Source organism: Manis javanica, chromosome 5 (genome assembly GCF_040802235.1).
Source record: "Manis javanica isolate MJ-LG chromosome 5, MJ_LKY, whole genome shotgun sequence".
In the NCBI taxonomy this organism is placed as follows: domain Eukaryota; kingdom Metazoa; phylum Chordata; class Mammalia; order Pholidota; family Manidae; genus Manis; species Manis javanica.
In genome coordinates this window covers 168,935,633-168,954,780 of record NC_133160.1, presented here as the reverse complement: position 1 = coordinate 168,954,780, position 19,148 = coordinate 168,935,633, and the positions used below count along the sequence as shown (strand labels likewise).

The 19,148-nt window shown below is 52.2% G+C and overlaps 1 protein-coding gene and 1 long non-coding RNA gene across 2 annotated transcripts in view; one reads left to right on the top strand and one right to left on the bottom strand.

Annotated features, from left to right (window-relative positions):
• The window catches only part of C5H4orf50 (chromosome 5 C4orf50 homolog), a 125,010-nt gene that overhangs the window by 37,599 nt on the left and 68,263 nt on the right, over window positions 1-19,148 (top strand). The window contains exons 10-12 of the mRNA XM_037027249.2: window positions 2,083-2,265; window positions 10,489-10,537; window positions 12,040-12,161. Of these exons, the coding sequence (XP_036883144.2) occupies window positions 2,083-2,265; window positions 10,489-10,537; window positions 12,040-12,161 (354 nt within the window). The remainder of the gene's footprint in view (window positions 1-2,082; window positions 2,266-10,488; window positions 10,538-12,039; window positions 12,162-19,148) is intronic.
• Window positions 4,866-6,553, bottom strand: LOC140849671 (uncharacterized). Its single transcript, XR_012131832.1, has 3 exons — window positions 6,375-6,553; window positions 6,058-6,153; window positions 4,866-5,053 (listed from the first exon to the last, which is right to left on the bottom strand). It is a non-coding gene; the product is annotated as an uncharacterized lncRNA (long non-coding RNA).

The window sequence follows — 19,148 nt, the reverse complement described above, 5'->3', positions numbered from 1 at the left end:
ATTTCTGTATATTTTCTTCCACGTATTTTACATGTGTTAGAGATTCCACCATACCTACATGTCTGTCCTACTTTTCCCACACGATACTGCAACCTAGAGGGGCTGTCCTGTTTCTCCCACCCTCTGAAGCTGCTGTCCATCCTGGCGTGTAAAGCATGAGACATTGCAGTTCACCAAGCTGCCACCCTTGCTGTCTGTCTGTCCATCCTCATCCCACTTATTGTATATAAACACCATGATGCAGGTGTTTTATTAGGGAAGTTTTTCCCATATATCTAGACATCCCTTTAGGACAAATTCCTGGAAACTGGCATTACTAGCTCACAGGGTCTAATAGGTTCTTTGGTAGTTGGACATGTTGTTTGGTTGATGGCAGGCTTAACCTCAAATACGGCATCTGAATTTGGGCAGTGGACCTGGAAGGGTGGGCATGGCCTGGGAGTTAGATGGACTTGGTTAAGCCCTGGACCCCACTGACTTACGAGTCCATCTCCCTCTGGGGCCTTGGTTTCCTTAGCCGTTAAACTGGAAATGTGGGCTGCACAATCCCTAAAGCCCTTTTCTATCCAGAACCCCATATCAGTCTGAGCCTCAGGGTGGCATCTGTGAAATGAAGCAGCAGGACCCCCCTGGGCTGCCCTCTCTGCAGATGCCACCCAGGGAAAAGTGGAGCGTGAACTGCAAAGTGCTCAGCCAGTGAGGTTTCCTTGCTCATTCTGTACCGTTTCCTTAAAAGAGGACCGTTATCCCTTGCAAACTGCAAAGTGCTTTATAAATGCAAGATAAACAGATACACACAGTACCAGCACCGTATTGGTCACACAGGGCAGGGCCTGACCCAGAAGAGGTCGGGCTCCACAGGGGAGCCACGGAGACCTGGTCCACTTCCAGCCCCTCCTCAGGGGCATCATTCACCTCTCGGGGGCCTCAGTTTTCTCATCCACAAATGGGAATTGTGAGTCCCAGCCTGGCATGGGGGTCTTGGGGAGGATTCATGATGATGACAGCCACCACCCTGAGTGCCTGCTGTGTACCAGGTACCCCATGCCTATTTTCTTCTAAGTTCAACACATCAGAAAGAGGAACATGAGCCTCCTTTGCATGAGGAAACTGAGGCTCACAGGTGAAGTGACTTGCCCAAAGTCACACAGAGCTACTCAGCAGCAGAGCCAAGATTTGAACCCAGCTCCATCTGCTGCCAGAGGCTGCAGCCTTGCCCTCAGCCACACCGCATCTCCACAGGCCAGCCTCATGAGGGGCACGGGAGGGTCACCATCACCACCCACAGTGGCTGCGTTCCCGGGGGAGCTGCGCCAGGAGATGTTCAGCTGAGCCTGGCTGAATGGATGAGGTCCTGATGTCTGGGGTGGTCTGATCTGGGGGCCTGGGGAGCCCCACCCAGGTGCTCTGGGAGCCCCAGCCTTCAGGTCCGACTACCCCCTGTCCTTACTGGGCGCCTGGGCAGCCCTGCCCAGGAACTGAGGCGCGAATGTCCCTGAGCCCCTGGGAGGGGTAGGGAAGGGGATCCTGGCAGGAAGAGGTCATTCCCACCGCCAACAGGTGGGAAGGTGATGAGCCCAGGGCTATGCTCAAGATGAGAGTCTGTCACCCTCCCCAGACATGCACAGACATAGGACCATTTCGTGGCAGGGGGTTCACAGACATTATTCATGTAAAAATATGCCAATGGCCATGTTGTGCCCACAGGTGGCACAGTGACAGTGCCTGGGTAGTGGGAAGGCCTGCCTAGCCAGGTCGTCAATGCCCTTCATACAGATAAGCAAGTACAGGTGTAGAGAGGAGCCTGTCACGGAGCTGGTCAGTGGCGGAGCCCAAGTCCACGCCTCTGTCGCCCTGAGCGTGGACCCCATCAGAGGGCAGTGGGGAGTCCCACCCCAGGGGGGTGGCAGTGCAGCTGCTGGCTTTCAAAGCTGGCTCTGGCTTTGGGGCGGAGGGAGGGGTTGCGGGGAGGGGGCTGAGCTAAGGCGGTGCCGGGGATGCAGAGCAGACAAAGCCCCCGCCCGTGCACGAGCCCTTCCCCCATGGACCCACCTGGCTACAGCTTTCCTCCCACCCTTCCAGGCTAAGCTGGCTTCCCTGGTCCGGAAGTGCTGGAAGAGGAATGGCCTGATCGTGCACCTGCTGCAGGAGCTGCGCAGACACGGGGCAGCGGATCCCCTGCTCTCCTCTGCGGTGCAGAGCGCGCTGGATGACGAGGCACTGGCCGAGTACGCGGCCACCTACCTGGCTCCGAGGGTACCAGAGGTAGATCCCCCCATACAGTCCTGTCCCTCTTCCTGTGGGGGCTGCTGGCACATGACCTGCCTGTCCACCTGCCTGACCTGAACTGTCCCTCCCTCCTTCTGTCCACTGCCCGCCCCCCCAGAACATGCCCTGAGCCCCTTCTCTGTGCCAGCACCCATGCTCGGGGCTGCTGTAGGAAGGTGATCTAGCCACCCTTACCCTAAAAGTGCTCACAGTCAGTGAGAGAGGAAACTGAGTCTCAGAGGTTGGGAATCTCACAGCTACACAGCCCCCAGGAGACACACAATGACTTGAAGTCAGTGTCACGTGAGCACCATGGCATTGTCTCACCAGGCAGTTCTTTTACGCCCGCTCAGGACCTTAGCACCTGCTGCTTCCTCTAGCAGGACTCTTGTCTGCCCACGGCCTCCTCTCTTTCCTTACGGAGCCACTCAAGTGTGACCTTGTCCAGGGAGCCTGACATAGACCACACATCCCCTCTGTCCTCCACGCATGTCGGCATGTGTGATGTGGCATGTAGAAGGGATTTTCCCCTGCTGTTGGGGGAATTTTATTGGCACCTCTGTTGACGCCAGAGTTGTTCCATAACCATTTCTGTCTCTCTAGTGTCTGTCACAGACAAGCTGCTCAGGGAATATTTGTTGAATGAATGAAATATAATGAACTAAATGAATGAGGATCTCCTCTCCTAATGGTCAGTGAAAGAGGAAACTGAGGCTCAGAGAGGTTGGGAATCTCATAGCTACACAGCCTCCAGGTGGTGTGGATGGTGATGGCTGCCAGTTCTGACCAAGGTCTGGTAAAGTTGCTCCTGGGTGTGTGTGGTGCTCAGCTGAGCCTGCCTGTGCCCACACGCTCTCACATGCCCAGGCATGCAACCCTGTTCCTGGGGACCAGCCAGCAATGCCCCTGCCAGTGTAGCTTGGCTCCTGATGGTACAAGGGCGAAATGCAGCTCCTGCCACAGAAGCAGCCGACCCTGCTTTCCATAGTCCTGCCTCTGGAGGCTCCACATGCAGCGTGCCTCTCCCTCCACAGCCCTTCCCAGCCAAGCCTCTGTGGGGCCACCCTTCTCTGTCCCTGCCTTGACCCCACAGCCTTCAGAGAGTCTTAGGGACCCCCTGGGCCAAATCACCACACAGCCCAGAAGATGGAGACCTAGGGGCTGAGGGCTCAGGGCTACGTGGCGACTTGCTTCAGAGCCAGAGTGTGAACCCGGAGTCCCAGAGTGCTTGATTTGTTCTCTGAGGGGTTCAAACTTCTTCAGAGACAGAATAGGGTTTAAGAAAGAGGTCAGCATCCTGTTGAGATGCCTGGCACACTCCCTGACAGAGGCAGGACTGACCCAGAGTTCCAGGGTGTGGGATGCAGCAGGTATCACCTGCAAGTGACACTGGGCCTGCCGGCTGTCTACTGAGAGGGCATCATAGCCACGAGGGCCCTGCCCTCCAAGAGCTGCTCTGCAATCTTGCAGGCTCTGAAAGTAGCACTGAAGTGCTCACTAGGATTGGACAAGCTGACTTACAATGACCAAATTCACAGGGATCGATGTATAAAACTGGACACTAATGTATTAATTTCCTGAGAGACAGCACTGTGTGCAGGCTGAAGTACTGGATGGATGGATGAAAATGTCAGCTTATTCTCCCCCTATAGTACAGCCAAGTTCATTCACTCATTCATTTGTTCATCTGCTGGTCAATAAATATTTATAATCAGAAGGTCATTTGGGACCCTGGAATGAGAACAGGGAATTGAAGGTGTCCTCGGCCTGCTTCGCTCATTTCCTGGGAGGATGTGCTCCTGGGCCTGGACATGCCTCCCCTTGGGCCAGAGTGTCCTCCCCAGACTGGTCGCAAGGCCATAGCCAGTTACAAGCTTGCACTCCCTCCTATTAGCTCTGAATCTGCCCCAAATCGTCTTGCATTATTTTACAACTCAGCTCCCCAAGAACATCCCCATTTCATGATCTAGGGGGTACCTCACTGTTCCCTCCACAAACCACAAAAACTCGGCTCTATATTCCATTCCACAGACGTTTATTGAGCACCTACCCGATGACGCAGGTGTGTGCCAGGTGCTGGGGAGAAAAGGCGACCAGACAGGCCAGATGGGTGGCCGCGCACTAGCAGACGGGGCTGAAGCAATCTCAGGTCGCAAGGGTCCTGAAGGAGGCAAACAGGGACTAAGACAGACATGGACCAGCTGAGACTCTTATCTGCCCCAAGCCTCAGTTTTCTCATCTTTAAAATGGGAATAGCACAACCTCCTGGTAGCCCTGGCATGAAAGCTGAGTGAGATGACAAGCGCCTTGTCTGGGGTGAGCCACACGATGAGGACCTGGTCCCTGCATAGTCACTTGTCAAGGGGGTGGGCCCTGGCATCAGGGAGCCCTGGGTTCAAACCTTCGCTCTGCCACTGTCTAGCTCTGTGGCCTCAGGAGAGGACACTTACATGCTCGGGCCCTTCCACGTGCTTTATGTAACTAACTGGGGGAGACCACTCTTACGATCTCCCTTTCTGGATGAGGAAACTGAGGCTTAGAGAGGTCACAAGTCCACCCAGACACACACCTGCAAGCAGCCTTCGAGCTTGTGGCTTGTGTGTGAAGTCACCTGCCTACACAAAGCTGGGGTCAGATGTGGGCAGTAGCTTCTGCACATGGCCAGTGTCATCACAGCCTCAGGGAAGGCGGGGTAATGGGTGCTGTGTGGTGCTGGGGACACGTGGGGCTTGGCACATTCTAGGCCCTCAATCAGTCTGTCCCGCTTGTCGCTGGAAGGCCACGCCTCCATGTGCAGATATAAGGAAGCAAAAAAAATCCATGATATGTTTAAGAAACCAAGATGGAGAGGGGGGTCCAGAGTGGAGGGGTGGCAGGGGACTGGCTGGGAGGTCGCTGCACGGGGTTCTCCTGTGTGGGGAGAGCCAGCGGCGCTGCTGGGGCAGGACCCACGTGTGTGAGGAAGACAGATCCGGCAGGTGTGTGGCCAAGGGCCCAGGCAGGCCGTGCACCGAGCCTGTTTCGGCAGCAGATGGCTCTGGCCGCGAAGATGCGGGGCCCAGGCAGCAGAGCGGAGCCCTCGTGGAGGGATTGGTTCCTCCGCCGGCAGCCAGGCGGAAAGCGGTTTCACGGGCAAAGACTCTCGTTGCAGGGCAGACAGACGGGACTCCTAATGGAGGCTTCCGGCTCTGGCGGGGAGCCCAGGAGGCCTCCTGTGGGCTGGGCAATGATGATGGGCGTGGAATGGGGTGCAGAGCAGAGGGTTCCTGGGAGCAGGAGGAGGGCCTGCGTACCTTCGAGGTGGGGCCTTGCAGATGCATCCCCGGGATGCTTGTGCTCTGGCCCCTGCCCTGCGGGCGCCTCACACTGACCACAGGGTGGAGGCAGCTTGGGGGTGGGCGGGGTGGGGCCCAGCTGGGCAGCTGCCGTTTGTGGAGCCACCAGGAGCGGTGTGGTGGCCCAGACGGACAGCCCTTCCGCCAGCACTGTCCCGGGGTTAACTCACTGTAGCCTCCCAACTACTGCGGAGGAGGAGACCGAGGCTCCTAGTGTAAGAGCCGGCCAGGGTCACCCTCCGGAGCCGCTCTGCCCTTTCAGGAGGAGGGTGCTCCCGCCCACAGCCAGCTCTCCGGGCAGCGCCTCCACCCGCGGCTGGGTGGGCGGGAGGCCCGGAGCCTCAGTGGCTCAGACCCGTGTCCTTGCCTCCGGGCTGTGTCCAGGTTTGGTCTCCGTCTGCTAGAGCAAAACCCAACAGATGGGGGGCTTGGACAACAGACACTCCTTCCTTACCTTCCTGGAGGCTGAAGTCAGAGGCTGGGGCGCTGCTCGACTGGCTTCTGGTGAAAGGCTCTTCCCGGCGCCCGGACGGCCGCCTCCGTGCTGTGTCTGCAGAGTGGAGAGAGAAGCAGGCTCTCCTGTGCCCCTTCTCACAAGGGCCCGAACCCCGTCATGAGACACCCCCCCCCTCCCCAGCCTGTTCACCTCCCGAAGGCCCTGCCTCGGAATGCCACCGCATGGCATTAGGCTGCAGCATGTGGGTTTGGGGGACACAGACGTTCCATGCACGGGTTGGGCGGGGACCTCCGGATCTCAGGGCTGCCATCTACCTGTGCTGGCATCTGCGGACCCACTGTCTTCCCTCGGCATCCCGGGCCGTCGGCAGCCCCAGGTGGGCCCTACCCCCGCCTTGGTGTCCTTCCTCCAGCTCGGGCTATGGTTCTGAGGCAGAGGGATCCCGGGAGGCCAGCGTGGCCAGACCCCCACTGTCTTGCCGCTGGGAACGCAGGGGCGCACCACGCCCCTGGCTTTAGCTGAGGAGCAAGAGGACACGGGGTCCTTCCTGCTGGGCTCCCAGCACCTCTCTGGGTTCCCAATCTACCCCACCCCCAAACTTGGCTTCAGTGGACAGGGGTCAGGGCTTCTTCTCAGGGACACTTTCACTTCCTCCCGGCCACCAGCCCCAGGACCCCTATTTCTCCCTGCTTCTGCCAGGATCTGGGCTGACGGCAGCCAAGAAAGAGGCTCCTTTCTTTGTTGTTTGCATCTGGGTGTGAGCCCCTCCTTAGAGGCAGATGCCCAAAGGGAGGTGGAGAAGGGTCCCGGGGCTCACCTGGGAGCAGGCGCTGGTTACCGTGGCAGCACACCCCCTGCCCCTGCCAGGACAACCTCCCCCAGGGCTGGTTAGGCAAGGGGGCGGGGTAGTCCCCCTGCAGGCTCTGGGAGGTCTGATGAAGACCCCGTGCCAAATGCCCAGCGCAGTGCAGGCACTCAGAAGGGTCCCTTTAGGCAAAACTGAAGCTGTGCTCCCCAGTGGGGGGGAGGAGGGGGGCTTGGCGTGCCTGCACTGGAGGGTCTCTGACCCCTGCCTTGAGGGGCGCCCGTGACCTGAAGGAAGCTACTAATTTCAGCTCTTGCCTTATTCTTTCCTCTTCCCTCCTCCTCCAGGAAGCAGCCAGTGAGATTTATACGTGTGTGGCCTTCAGAAATAGAATCTCATCTTAAAAAGCAGGAGCGGGACTCAGAGCCCTGAACACCCCTGATTCATTACATCGGTGATCTCAAGCCTGGGCCTCCACAGATCCAGGCTATTATTTTCTCTTTAGCTGCTGCCTTTGATGAGGTTTAGAATATCCCCCCAAAAGTTTATATGGGGAGAGCGGCAGGGGAGTGAGCATGTAGGATGAACCTTTCTCTGCTGCTCCAAGAAGAACATTTAGTAGACACTCATTCTCATTTCATTCTAATGAAACCCTGCAAGCGATGCATTGGTGTCTCCATTCTACAGGTGGAGAGCGCAGGGCTCAGGGAGTAGCTGATGTGGCCGAGACCGTGGCCTCGAGGAGGTGGAAGAGCCAGAGTCCAGCCCGAGAGCGCCTCTGGCTCTGAGCCTCTCCGGGCCAGCGGGCTAGACGGGGAGCAGAAAGCCGGGAGGGGTCTGTCGATCTGGGCCACACACTGAGTGCAGTGCCAGCCCAAGTCAGTTTAATGCCTGTGAGGCTGCTCTGTGGACATGCAGGTCGATGAGCTCTCACTCTGGTGCTGAAGGAGTCTGCACCTCAGGAGGCTGACTCCACTCAGGGTGCAGGAAAAGTGCTCGCCTGAAGCACTGGCAATGAGCAGAGGGAGAGGGAGGCTTCTTGGGGAAGTGCTTCCTGAAGGAGGAAGTACACACCCTAAGGGTGTGATAAAAGGGTTTGGGTAGCTGGACAGATGGAGTCGGGGCCCTCCAGGCTGGGAGACCTCATGCACACAGGCCCGGCAGTGTGAATGGTCATCATGAGTGAGGTGGTCCAGGGGATATTAGCAAAGTGTTCCAAGAACAGAGGAAAAGAACAGAAGCTACAGCCTCGTACAGAAGGCTCCCAGTAAGTGGTGGTGTGATTGGATTAGTATTGGAAGATGGGGCTGAACCACAGTTCATGGCTGTATATTAGTCCCCAGAGAAGTCAATCTGTTTTAGTGGGGACAGCCATAGAGCCCGGATGTCTCATGCAGCCTATAAGGGGTATGTGAGAGGCAGGTGACTCAACCCGGCTAGGTGGAGTCAGGGAAGACCTCACAGAAGAGGGGACACTTGGATTAGGTCTTGATGTATACATAGAAGTTCACCAAAGAAAGAAAGCAAGAGCAGGGGTCTTCCAGACAGGAGGGTGGCTGATGCAAATACCTGGAGGACACAGTGGAGATTGGAGAGGGGAGATACCACAGTGACACTGGACATGGGGCTCCTGCCCCACCAAACACCTGAGAGGGAGATCTGGATCAACTCGAACCTGCCCTGAAGATGCAGCAGTTGCTCTTGTTCAGCAGTCGGGGGTCTCTGTGCTGAGAAGCTGAGTTACCGTGGCCCAGGTCCCACACTGGCCCCTAAGGTCAGCAAGGGGTGCAAGCTTGGTACGTCTCGATTGTTTGGTGCAAGTGGCAGCTGATTGGTTGACTTGCCAGCTGGCGTCTGTTTTGACCACACTGGCAGGACCACACTGGGGACTGTTCTGCTTTAGAGAATAGACTTCATGTTGTGGGTCTCTCAAGGACTCAGAATCCACTTGTGGCCTTGTAGGGAAAATGGAAGGTCCATGGCCAGGATCCTCACCTGGCCCTCCTCTGCTTGCCCACTGCTCATGTGCAATGCCCGCAGGTGTTTGCTTGCACACCTGTTGGCAATGGGCCATCACTGACCCTATGTAAAGAGCTCCACCCAGTGCTCTGGGGCTGTGAGGCTGTGGAGAAGGCAAAGACCGACTTGATACGTGCAGACCTCCCTGGAGGCAGGCGTGATTTTAGTACTTGATGTGCCATCATGAGAATAAAGTTTGGTGTAAGACCTTCCCCAAAACATTCTTGTGGATAAAGTGAAGGTTCCTGTGGCCAGGATTCTCACCTGGCCCTGGTTGGCTAGCTCACTACACACGTGTGGGCAATGTGTCGTTATTGACTCTATATAAAGAGCTCTACCCAGTGCTCTGGGCAACACGGTGGCATGGTGGCATGGCTGCAAGGCTGCAGGAGAGTAGAGCGGAGGCTGGAGTGGTGGCAGTGTTGAGGACAGAGACCCAGAGGCAGAGACAGGCTTGTTGTACGCAGACTCGTTCAGAGTAGACGAGATTCTAGTGATTAACCTGCCACCGTGGAAGTGAAGTTGGGTATAACCCTTCCACCTGAAGAACATTCTACTGTTATTTCTTTGGTCTTACTGAATCCAGAGTGATCTTGCCTGGGGCTGAAACCCTCAGGCAAGACAGGCCTCCTGTCAATACATCGCCATCTGATTCCACTTTGTTTGGGCCTCAGTTAGCCTGCTGGGATCCATCTATTTTCTGGCATCACTGGATTTGGGAGAGTGTGGATAAAGTGAAGGTTCCTGTGGCCAGGATTCTCACCTGGTGCTGGTCGGCTGGCTCACTACATGCGTGTGGGCAATATGTTGCTGTTGACTTTATATAGAGAGCTCTGACCAGTGCCCTGGGCGACATGGTGGCCTGGCCATATGGCTGCAGGGCTGCAGGAGAACAGAGGCTGGAGTGGTGGCAGAGCAGAGGACAGAGACTGAGACGGCTGCGGGGGCAGAGAGGCCTGGAGGCAGAGACCGGCTTGCTGCCTGCAGATTCGCTCTGAGTGGACGGGATTCTAGTGACTGACCTGCCACCATGGGAATAAAGTGGGTATAAACCCTTTCACCCCAAGAATGTTCCATCGTCAGTCCTCGGTCTCACTGAGTCCGTAATGAACTTGCCCGGGGCTGAAACCCATTGGCAAGACAGGGGGGCAGAACTCAGTTGGTTTTGTCTAATTTTCACAGGATTTAGGTTCAAGCTGACCTGAATTCCTGGGTGGGGCCAGGGCCCTGGTTGCAACTCAGTAATCAGTTCTCAGAAAGTGTCAGAGGACCTTCATCGGGAAAAAGTTATTTCTCCTGGAAACTTGGCCCTCCAGCTGCCCTTATTTTTTTCCACTTTTTAACAGCAATTTCGAAAATACATTATTGCAGTTGCCATTTGGAGATTTAATTTGAGCAAAGGAAATGGAATCACTTCCTTGTACCTGTATTTCCTAATTGCAGACCTGGACACCTTCAAGGGTAGTGGGCAGAAAGGGGAGGGGGTCTGTCTGCACAGGAAGGGTGGGTGTGACCACGGAATGGACTTTGTGCAGGGAGAGGTGAGTGGCCCTGCTTTGTCTCAGATGCGGTCACCTGTGTAATGCTGAGGTCTTTTATTCCAGGTAAGCTGCCACCTGGATGTGGAGTCAGAGAGGACATCACTTGTGAGAGGTCAGTGTGACTTTCAATTAGGAATAGTCTCTGTGCTCAGACCCAGTCCGAGCCGGCAGAGCAACCTGTGTCCGGTAGGCAAGGGTGGGAAAATGCCCCCTGGCAAGTGTAGACTGATGGCAAACTGGACCCCACTTCCCCCTACTCCCTCCTTACTCCGCTCTGCATTGTATCACAATGTAAACACAGTAGAAAAATACTGCTCTACGAAAATGGTCAAATTTTTCAGCCCCTAGTTTTACTCCTGGAAATTCATCATAAGTAAATAATTCTATGTGTGAAAAAACTCAGTGGATAGGGGTATTCATACCAGGGCATTTATAATAGTGAAAAACTGGGGTAAAAGTCTCCAGTACTGTTAATTAACCCATATACTCAATAAAATATTAGTCACTAAAATGATGCTGGTAAGCACCATGTGATAGCATGAAAATTATACTCTATTCAATTTTAAAAAGATATGAAATGGAATGTATCAGATAACTACAGTGGTATAACTATACATGCCCATCTGTGTATGACTGGCAGCTTAGGCTAGGAAATAAACTTAGAGTGGTTACTTGGGAAGATGGTAATATGGGTTCTTCCCAAATTTGTTCTATTACTGTTATCATTAAAAAAGAAATTCAGATGCCACCTGGTCAGACAGAATCTCCCTCTTTAAATGCAGTGTACTTTCAGCAGGGGGTGGGGTAGGGTTTCTGAGGATTTATTTAGGGTTATGTTTGTATCAGGTGCTTGGTAAAGACATGGAGAAAGTATGGGTGGTGTTACCTTTAGGTATTGAGTTGCTCTTCTCTGGTCATTTAGAAATTTTTACTAGATTCTATTCTTACCACCTGTATGATCTTGGATGAGTTAATGAGTTCTCTGAGCCCCAGACACTTATCTTTACAAAGAGGATACTATGCCCTTTCTCAGGTGTGTCTAGTACTTAGTGCAGAAGAGAGATCTATTCTCAGTCTTTCACTGGTCAGGACTGGCCCTTCTGCACCTTTGTCTTCTGTCCCTGCGGTCTGAGTTGGCATCTCTTTTCACATTCGGAGGGGCATCAGTTCTAGGTTGTGCATCTGCCACTCATTTGTGCCAGTCTCCTCCCTTGTCTGGGCTCAGCTTCCTCATCTTTAAAAGGACTTGTACTAGATTGATTGAGTTATTCATTCATTTAACATTTCTAGAAGGCTGCCATGTGCCAGACCCCCGGAGGTACTGTAGGGTTTACAAAGATGAGTGCGCTTGCAGAGGCGGTGGTGCCTGTGCTGAAAGAGCTTGAGGCTGGGTGGGGGAAGGTGAGCAGGTAGGCAGTTTTCTAGGATACCCAAGACCATCACAGTACCAACGGGGGTGTGAATGAGATGCACAGAGAGTTCAAAGGCCTCTGTCATGGTGTAAAAATCAAGGAAGAAGTGAGAATGAAAAAAGTTATTACAGGGCTCAGAGACTTGTTCATTTTTAGAAAGAGATTTCTAGAGTGAGGCTTGACTGCAGATGTTCTCTTCCAGCTCCGAAATACCTCCTGAATCCTGAAATGGACAGTGTCCTCCCAAGACACTGGCATACAGCGTCCTTGACTATTCCCAAGGCTGAGTGGCCAGCACAGACAGCTCAACTGGACTCTCTGAAGGTGAGAGGACATGTTAATTTCTTAAACATTTTTATTGAAAGTATAACACATTCAGAAAAGGGTACAATTCATAGCGTACAGCTCAATGAATTATCACAGAGTGATGTGTGCCCGTAAAGAACTAGAAAATGACCAACACCACAAGGCCCCGCCTGGTTTCCCCTCCTAATTTCTTCTTTTTTTTTTAATCTGTTTTTAAATTTGTGTTTTTGGTCCACTTGTGTGTCTTGTGTCTGGTTATTTTTTTACTGAGTGCTGGGCATCATGTGTGAAAACCAGAAGCTAAAACCTGAGGTACCGTCATCCAGGGAGGACTTCCTTTTACTTCTGACAGGCAACTAGGCCGGGATAGACCGTTCTTCGTATCATAACTGACTCAGAGATGAGCTTCACTCCTTACGTGGTCTGCTATCTTTCTTGTTCACTTTTAGTCCTAGGGCATAGCATTTTGGGGGCCCAGCCAAAAGTCTGTAGTGTTTATCAGTGTCCTTTCCCCTTGGCCCCTGTTAGTCCCGTGAGGCTGTCGACATCTCAGCTTTCTACCTCTCAGTGCCATCATCATGTTCAGGCTCTGCCTTCACGTGGAGGGGAAATACAGCTTCCAAAGCTATACGAGCTGCTCTTGGCTTCTCCTGTTTCCAGCTTCATCCCACAAAGCCTGACAGTCTTGGTTTAGGTAAATGTTTTGTTATATTTTGTCCAGCTTTCCTAGTTGTACTTATTGGAGATTTGGCCTAAAATGTCTTAATCAGTCAAAGTCAGAGCAGTCCTTGTTTTCCTGGAGAGAACTAATTTTGCTTATGAAATTTGTAGTCTTACAGGCTTGATTTAAAATCCCAGCTGTAATTCAATGTGATGTTGGGCAGATTAGTTAGTGTGTCTGTGCCTGACTCTCCTCATCTGTAAAATGGGAATAATACTGCCCCCGGCTGATGTGAGGATAACACCAGGCAAGCAGAGCTGACGTATGTCTGGAGCATAGGAGATGCTCAAGAAAAAAAAATAGCCATTATTCAGGAGGAAACTAATCCTTAGCATTTTATCTCAACCTATTGTTTTTCTTCCACCTTTTATTCCTGTGGCTTCTGTCCTGCCTCCAGATTATATTAATTTTTTAAATCTAAGAAATAGAGGCAATATTTACCCCTCTGGGTTGTTGGGATAATTCAACACAATCATGCATATAACATATTTACTATCTGGCACAAGGGAAGCATTCAATAAATGAAAGCTATTATTGACCATTAAAATTGTTTTTTTTCTGACTGGTGACTTTTACTTTAATTACTTGCCTATAGGCTTATTGCTTAGAAATGAGAACTTCTTTCCAACTTTGATCTTTTCCTGAAAATTACCTCTGGCTTTTGATGTTGGGCCTGCCTAATCACAAGCAGGTAGAAGGCATTGTAGGCAAAGGGAGCACCTGCTGAGACAGGGGGGTGAGTGCACGTGAGGTGGGGGAAGCCCAGGCAATTCCCTGTGGCTGCAGCGTCAAGTAAGGAGGTGGGCGAGGAGTCTAGAGCATAACGAAGAGGGTGATCAGAACAACAATGAGGACAAAATCCCACTCCCGTTTCTTAAATGCTTCCTGTGTGCCTGCTTACTACATGCAAAGCATGAAGTGATCCATTTTCATCATTCACCATATAAGAGATGTCAGCATTAGCCCCACTTTACCTATGAGAAACGGTGAGGCACAGAGGAGGTAACAGCTAACCCCAAGTCACACAGCTGGGAAGGGGCAGAGCTGGGATTCCAACCCACGCAGTGTGGCTCTAGAGTTGAGACTCTGGTCATTGTGTGGCCAGATGATGCTGGCTTTCACCGGGGATGGGAGCAATCTCTCCTGCCAAGTCCACACTGGAGTTGAGTGTGCCCTCCAAAATCTACTTTAGGTGATACTGGCCCCAAACCAGTAGCAAACCTGCTGGGGAAATAGTTGGAGCATGAATGAATGAATGAATGAACGAACGAACGAACGAACGAATGAACGAGCGAACCAAAAGTGCTTCTTAATACTCCTAGGGTTCTAAGTTTCTCAGTTGTTCTCTGACTTCAAAAAATGTAGAATGACACTGGATAAAACTCTTCGTTTATTGGACATAATTTCAGGTTCATGGGACACTTTTGTCTCTCTGTAGTGAGATCACAGGATGTTAATTTAGACACTTTTGTTCCCATGCTTTACACAGTACCTGACCAATAGGAGGGCTTCCAAAGTCTATGTTGGATGAATAATGGGGGGGAAGGGGGTGCTGTTGGGCTGTTTCTCTAGGTCATGTGGGCACCTTGTCCTCGTCCCTGGCATTGCATTTTTGCCTGAAGTCTTGGTTCTATTCAGTTGTAATGAGCATTGAGGAGCAGAGCTCTCTGCCCTGCAGTAAAACAGATTGTAAACTGTATGTCTGGGCTGCCTGACTAAGGGCTTCCTATGGTGAGGATGAATTTGTTAAATAACTACACCAGGGGATTAGTGACCTATAAGCAAAACGAGGTCATTTTTGAAGGACAGTAACTAAATTTTTCACATGTCACAATTATTTTAGGGTTGAACTTAGAGGGGAAAAAAGCATAGGGGAAGCCTACAAGTACACAAAAATATCATGAAAGGCTGTTAAGCCTTTGGTGGTTCAAGAAATGTTTATTCCTCTATAATATAAGTCAGATCGTGTCATTTGCACGCTGAAGACCCTTCATTCCTTCCTGTGTCCAGCAGCAGACTGTAGTGGTGAGTCAGTTCAGAAGCCATACAGCCTATTAGCTGTGTGGCTTTGGGAAGTCCTTTAGCCTCTCTGGGCCTCTGTTTCTTCATCTGTGTAATGGGATAATAATATTACTTACCTCTGGGTTAAAGATTGAATAAATCCATATGTGTAAATTGCTTAGAACAATGCCTGGCACATCATAAGAGCTCAATAAATATTCACCATCATAGGTTGAACCATATGAAATTGCCAATATTGTGCCACCTTTTCCCTATAAAATCTGTGGTTTCATATAGTTTAAACTAATATGAAATAGTTTGTGACAAGATAAAGTCCAGACTCCTTACATTGGTGTTTGCATTCTATGTGCACATTATTCTATGTGGAATGAGCTTCCGTTTGCGGCACATAACAGTTTAATGCATCTCCGTCCCCAAAGTCCAGCCCAGACACTCACCTCCTCCAGGAGGCCTTCCCACTCCTCAGTGTGCAGCTGCACTCCCTCCTGGGTGCTCGGGTGGCCCTGTGGGGGCCTCTCTTCCAGTTGGATCTCTGCAGTGGGATTGCATGCTTGTTTGCCTGTCTCACACTGGACTGGGGGCATCGTGGGGAAGGGACCAGTCCAGATGGGACACCCATGATCAACCATGCCTGTTTCTCAGCCATCTTCCACCCATGGGGCAGGGGGCACTGAGCACGTGGACTGCCCGCTGGGTCACTGGAGAAGTCTGTTCCATCACACTTACACTGTAGTCACACTCTCCTGAAGAGCTAAGACATACGAGAACTCATGTTACTGAACCTAGTGGTCCTTCCTACCATCTTTAGGGAAGGTGCTTGATAAATGTGAGGTGGTGATCATGAAGGGCTAACACATGTATAATAGCTGCTGCTGGAGCTCTAGAAAGAGTGGGGCTTTGCAGTCAGACGGGCTGGAGTTTGAATACTGAGCTAGCTACTTCAGAGCTATGTGAATGTAGGTGAGATATTTAGAGTCATTGAAATGGGTAACTTTTTCCTCATGTGTAATGTGGGCCTCATAATAGCCTATTGGGAGGATTAAATGAAAGCAAGTGAAACAGCACATTTGAAAGAGCCTGGACAGTGCTAGGCATGAGGTTGGCATCCAGTAGACATTGACTTCCTGTTAATGGGAAGATTAAAATCTCTTATTACGGGGAAAGAAAATTAATGGAGGACGTCTGCTTTATGGGGTTACCCATCAATGACTGTCTTGTCAGGCACCTGCTGGATGACATGGAGTATGAGCCATCCCCCATTCCAGTCTCTGTTTCTTTATCCATAATGCATGAGGAACATTTGCTGCCAGGCACAGAAAGTGCTCAATAAATGTTAGTTATCATTACCCTCTCTTCCTTGGATAAAATATGCCATCAGATGGGATTTTATAAACATGTAGAAGTAGAGGCCACTTCCTTATGCTCTCGCCTCCAGCTTCCCCTGCCCTCTGGGCTGTTGCCTGACCCTGAAATATGCCCAGCTGCAGCCCCTCTGGAGCCAGGACTCTGAAAACGTCTGTAAGAAAAAGGTGGCGTGTCTTGTCCTGTCCCCCAAGCCGACAGCCCCCCACCAACCCTCTGGGCTCCTGAGTCCCACAAGGATCTGGCTTTCCACAGAGAGCTTAGACAAAGCATTTGCAGCAATTCCCAGGTCAATAAATCACTGCTGGAGTTATAAATTTAATAGGATCCCTCCCTCTCTGGGGCCATTTCATAGACTCCATAAATATTTGAAGCAGAACCTTCAGAGACTCTTTAAGAAATCGGTAGCAATCAAAGCCTCATTCTGTGGCAAGTGGCTTTGCCTCTGGCTCAGGGATTTGTGTTCACTGTCGGAGCGCAGGAGAAATACAGGATTGTGTCCTGAAAATTCTGAGGAGTTTGGCTTTGGCGATACCAAAGCAGCAAAGGGAACGTTTACTGTCCCCACACCTACTGAATGGCTGGCACAGTGGTTCTCTGCTGGGCATGATGGTGTTGTGGCTGGGAAGCTGTTACTGGCAGCCAGTGGGTAGGGGCCAGGGATGCCGCTGAACATCCCGTAATGTGCAAGACAGAATTATCCAGCCCAAGCATCAGCGGGCCTAGGGGTGGGAAGCGCTGGGCTGGTCTAATAGTTCCTAAACCTTGTCAGCCACGGAGAACTGTTTTGTTATTTTTCTGCCCCTGGGCCCCCTCCCCATGTTTTAAAAGATACTTGTCTGCTAAGTGAAGGGCTTGATTTAAGTAATTATATATTTCACATTTTAAAACTTTAAAAGCAATCATGACTTTTTAGGAAGTCCATCCATTCAACAAACATTTGTTGACACCCGGTATATGCCAGGCGATGTGATGTGAGGGCAGAAGAGGTGAGTCAACATTGGCCCCTGGTCCAGCGGGGTCTCAGGGCTGCAGGAGAGACACATGGAGCAGATCTCTGCACAGTCAGTTATTAAGTGAGATGAAGAGACAGGCCGGTCCTGCCTGGCCTTAGGAATGGGAGGTCATGTGGGAAGGAATGGCTGAGTGGAGTCCCTAGCCCAGCACGTGGGTGAGGTGTGGAAGGGTGTTACAGTCAGAGGGAACAGCATGTGTAAAGGCTCTGAGGCATGACACTGAACTTCGGGTGTGCCATTGGAGGAGGAGTGTGCAAAGCAGCCCCTTGCCAAGCCAGCTGCCTCACTCTATCCAGCACCCCTTCCTCTCCCTGAGGCCAGGACCTGGGCCTTGACCTGGATATGGGACCCAGGAGTGGGAGACATTGTCTGTCTCCTTGGAAAGGGGCTGGTGAGGGGTTTGAGGGAAAGGTCAGAGTCACCTTCCCAGTTCTTCCCTCCTAGAAGCAGTTGTCATGTAAGGACAAGAAGGACCAGGACAAGAAACCTGGGGCTCCCAGGGCAGGAGGCAAAGCCTATAGATTTTATTTTAATGCATTTTAACTTTCTATGTTGAAATGAACCGTGCAGAGAGCTCCCATATGCACTCCTCCCAGCTTGCCCTAATGTTAACGTCCGTATACCTAAGCACAGGACATGACAGAAATGAATGGGGAGCCATTGGTTCATAAGGCTGAGCCGCTACTGTCTCAGTCCGCCTGTGTGGTGGGCCATCCTTCCAAGGATCTGTGTATCCTTGGATGGGTTTACCAGTGGACCCTCTCCACCCCCCATTCATTTGTTCAATAAGCCTTTAGGGATAAATATCCTCGGGTGCTGGGTCCTCGGGTAAGTGCAGGGAAACTGGAATAGAGAAGATGCTGTCCATCTCCATCCTCCCGGCATCCTGGAAACCCTTCAGCCCCATGACCACTGCTCAGAGTCCCAAGATTGGAAAGCATGTTGTGATTTCACTTTGCCCTTTCACCCACCATAGCTGACCCTGTAACTGCCAATTGCCCAGCGTCTTGCAGAACTGGTTTCTAACACTGGTGTGGGATCTCCCGGCTTGGTCCTTTCCCTACCTTTATTTGGGGACAATGCCATCAGCTTTGAGCATGGGGAATATGATGAAAAGCAGAGGTGAACCGGCTGAGGGTGGGGCAAACAGTCGGCGGAGCCGCAGTGCTGCCGCAGGTGGGCGCAGCGCCGGCTCACGGGCCCCAGGATGCTCCCGCCTGGTTCAGACACCAGGCGTCTTGTCGCTTGAATGCGCCCTCCTGCCGCTGCTCCCGTTCAGGGCCTTGTTGGAGAGAGACTGGGGAAAACCCTCTAAAGGAAGCCAAGGCAATCTTGCAGCATGACCTGGTGGTTCCATAATAAATCACGTTCAGAAGCCGGAAGCCACTTATTGACCTGAGCTGTGAATTCCCGCCTGGGGCTGGCACTTCGGGCTGCCTCACGCTGGCTGTTGCTCTGCACTGCAATTCCCTGGTGGCACTTTGGCAGTGGAGGATGGCAGACTCTGGCAATTTCCTTGCCTCAACCATAGACTCCAGCCCTTGGAAGGGGCCACTGTGTTCCACTGCCACCCATTTAGTGGACCTGATGTGGCCAGGGTTCAGCCCGGTCCCATGCTCCCAGGCCGGGCAACCCAGTGGGGTCAGACAGGAACTCCGCATGCAGAAGCCGGTCTCAGGTCACCCCACTCAGCAGGAGCACCAGAGTGACCCAAGGCCTCTGGAGAGCAGTGCAGCCACATGGGCCAGTCTGGGCCATTGTGAGCAAGCAACAGTGATAGCCTTCTGTGTGGGCACCTGGCCAGGCTTTGCAGAGCCCAGCAAGGTAAACACACGCCCTCATTACGGCTCAGGATCCCACCCGGGCTTGTAGGCAGATTCAGTA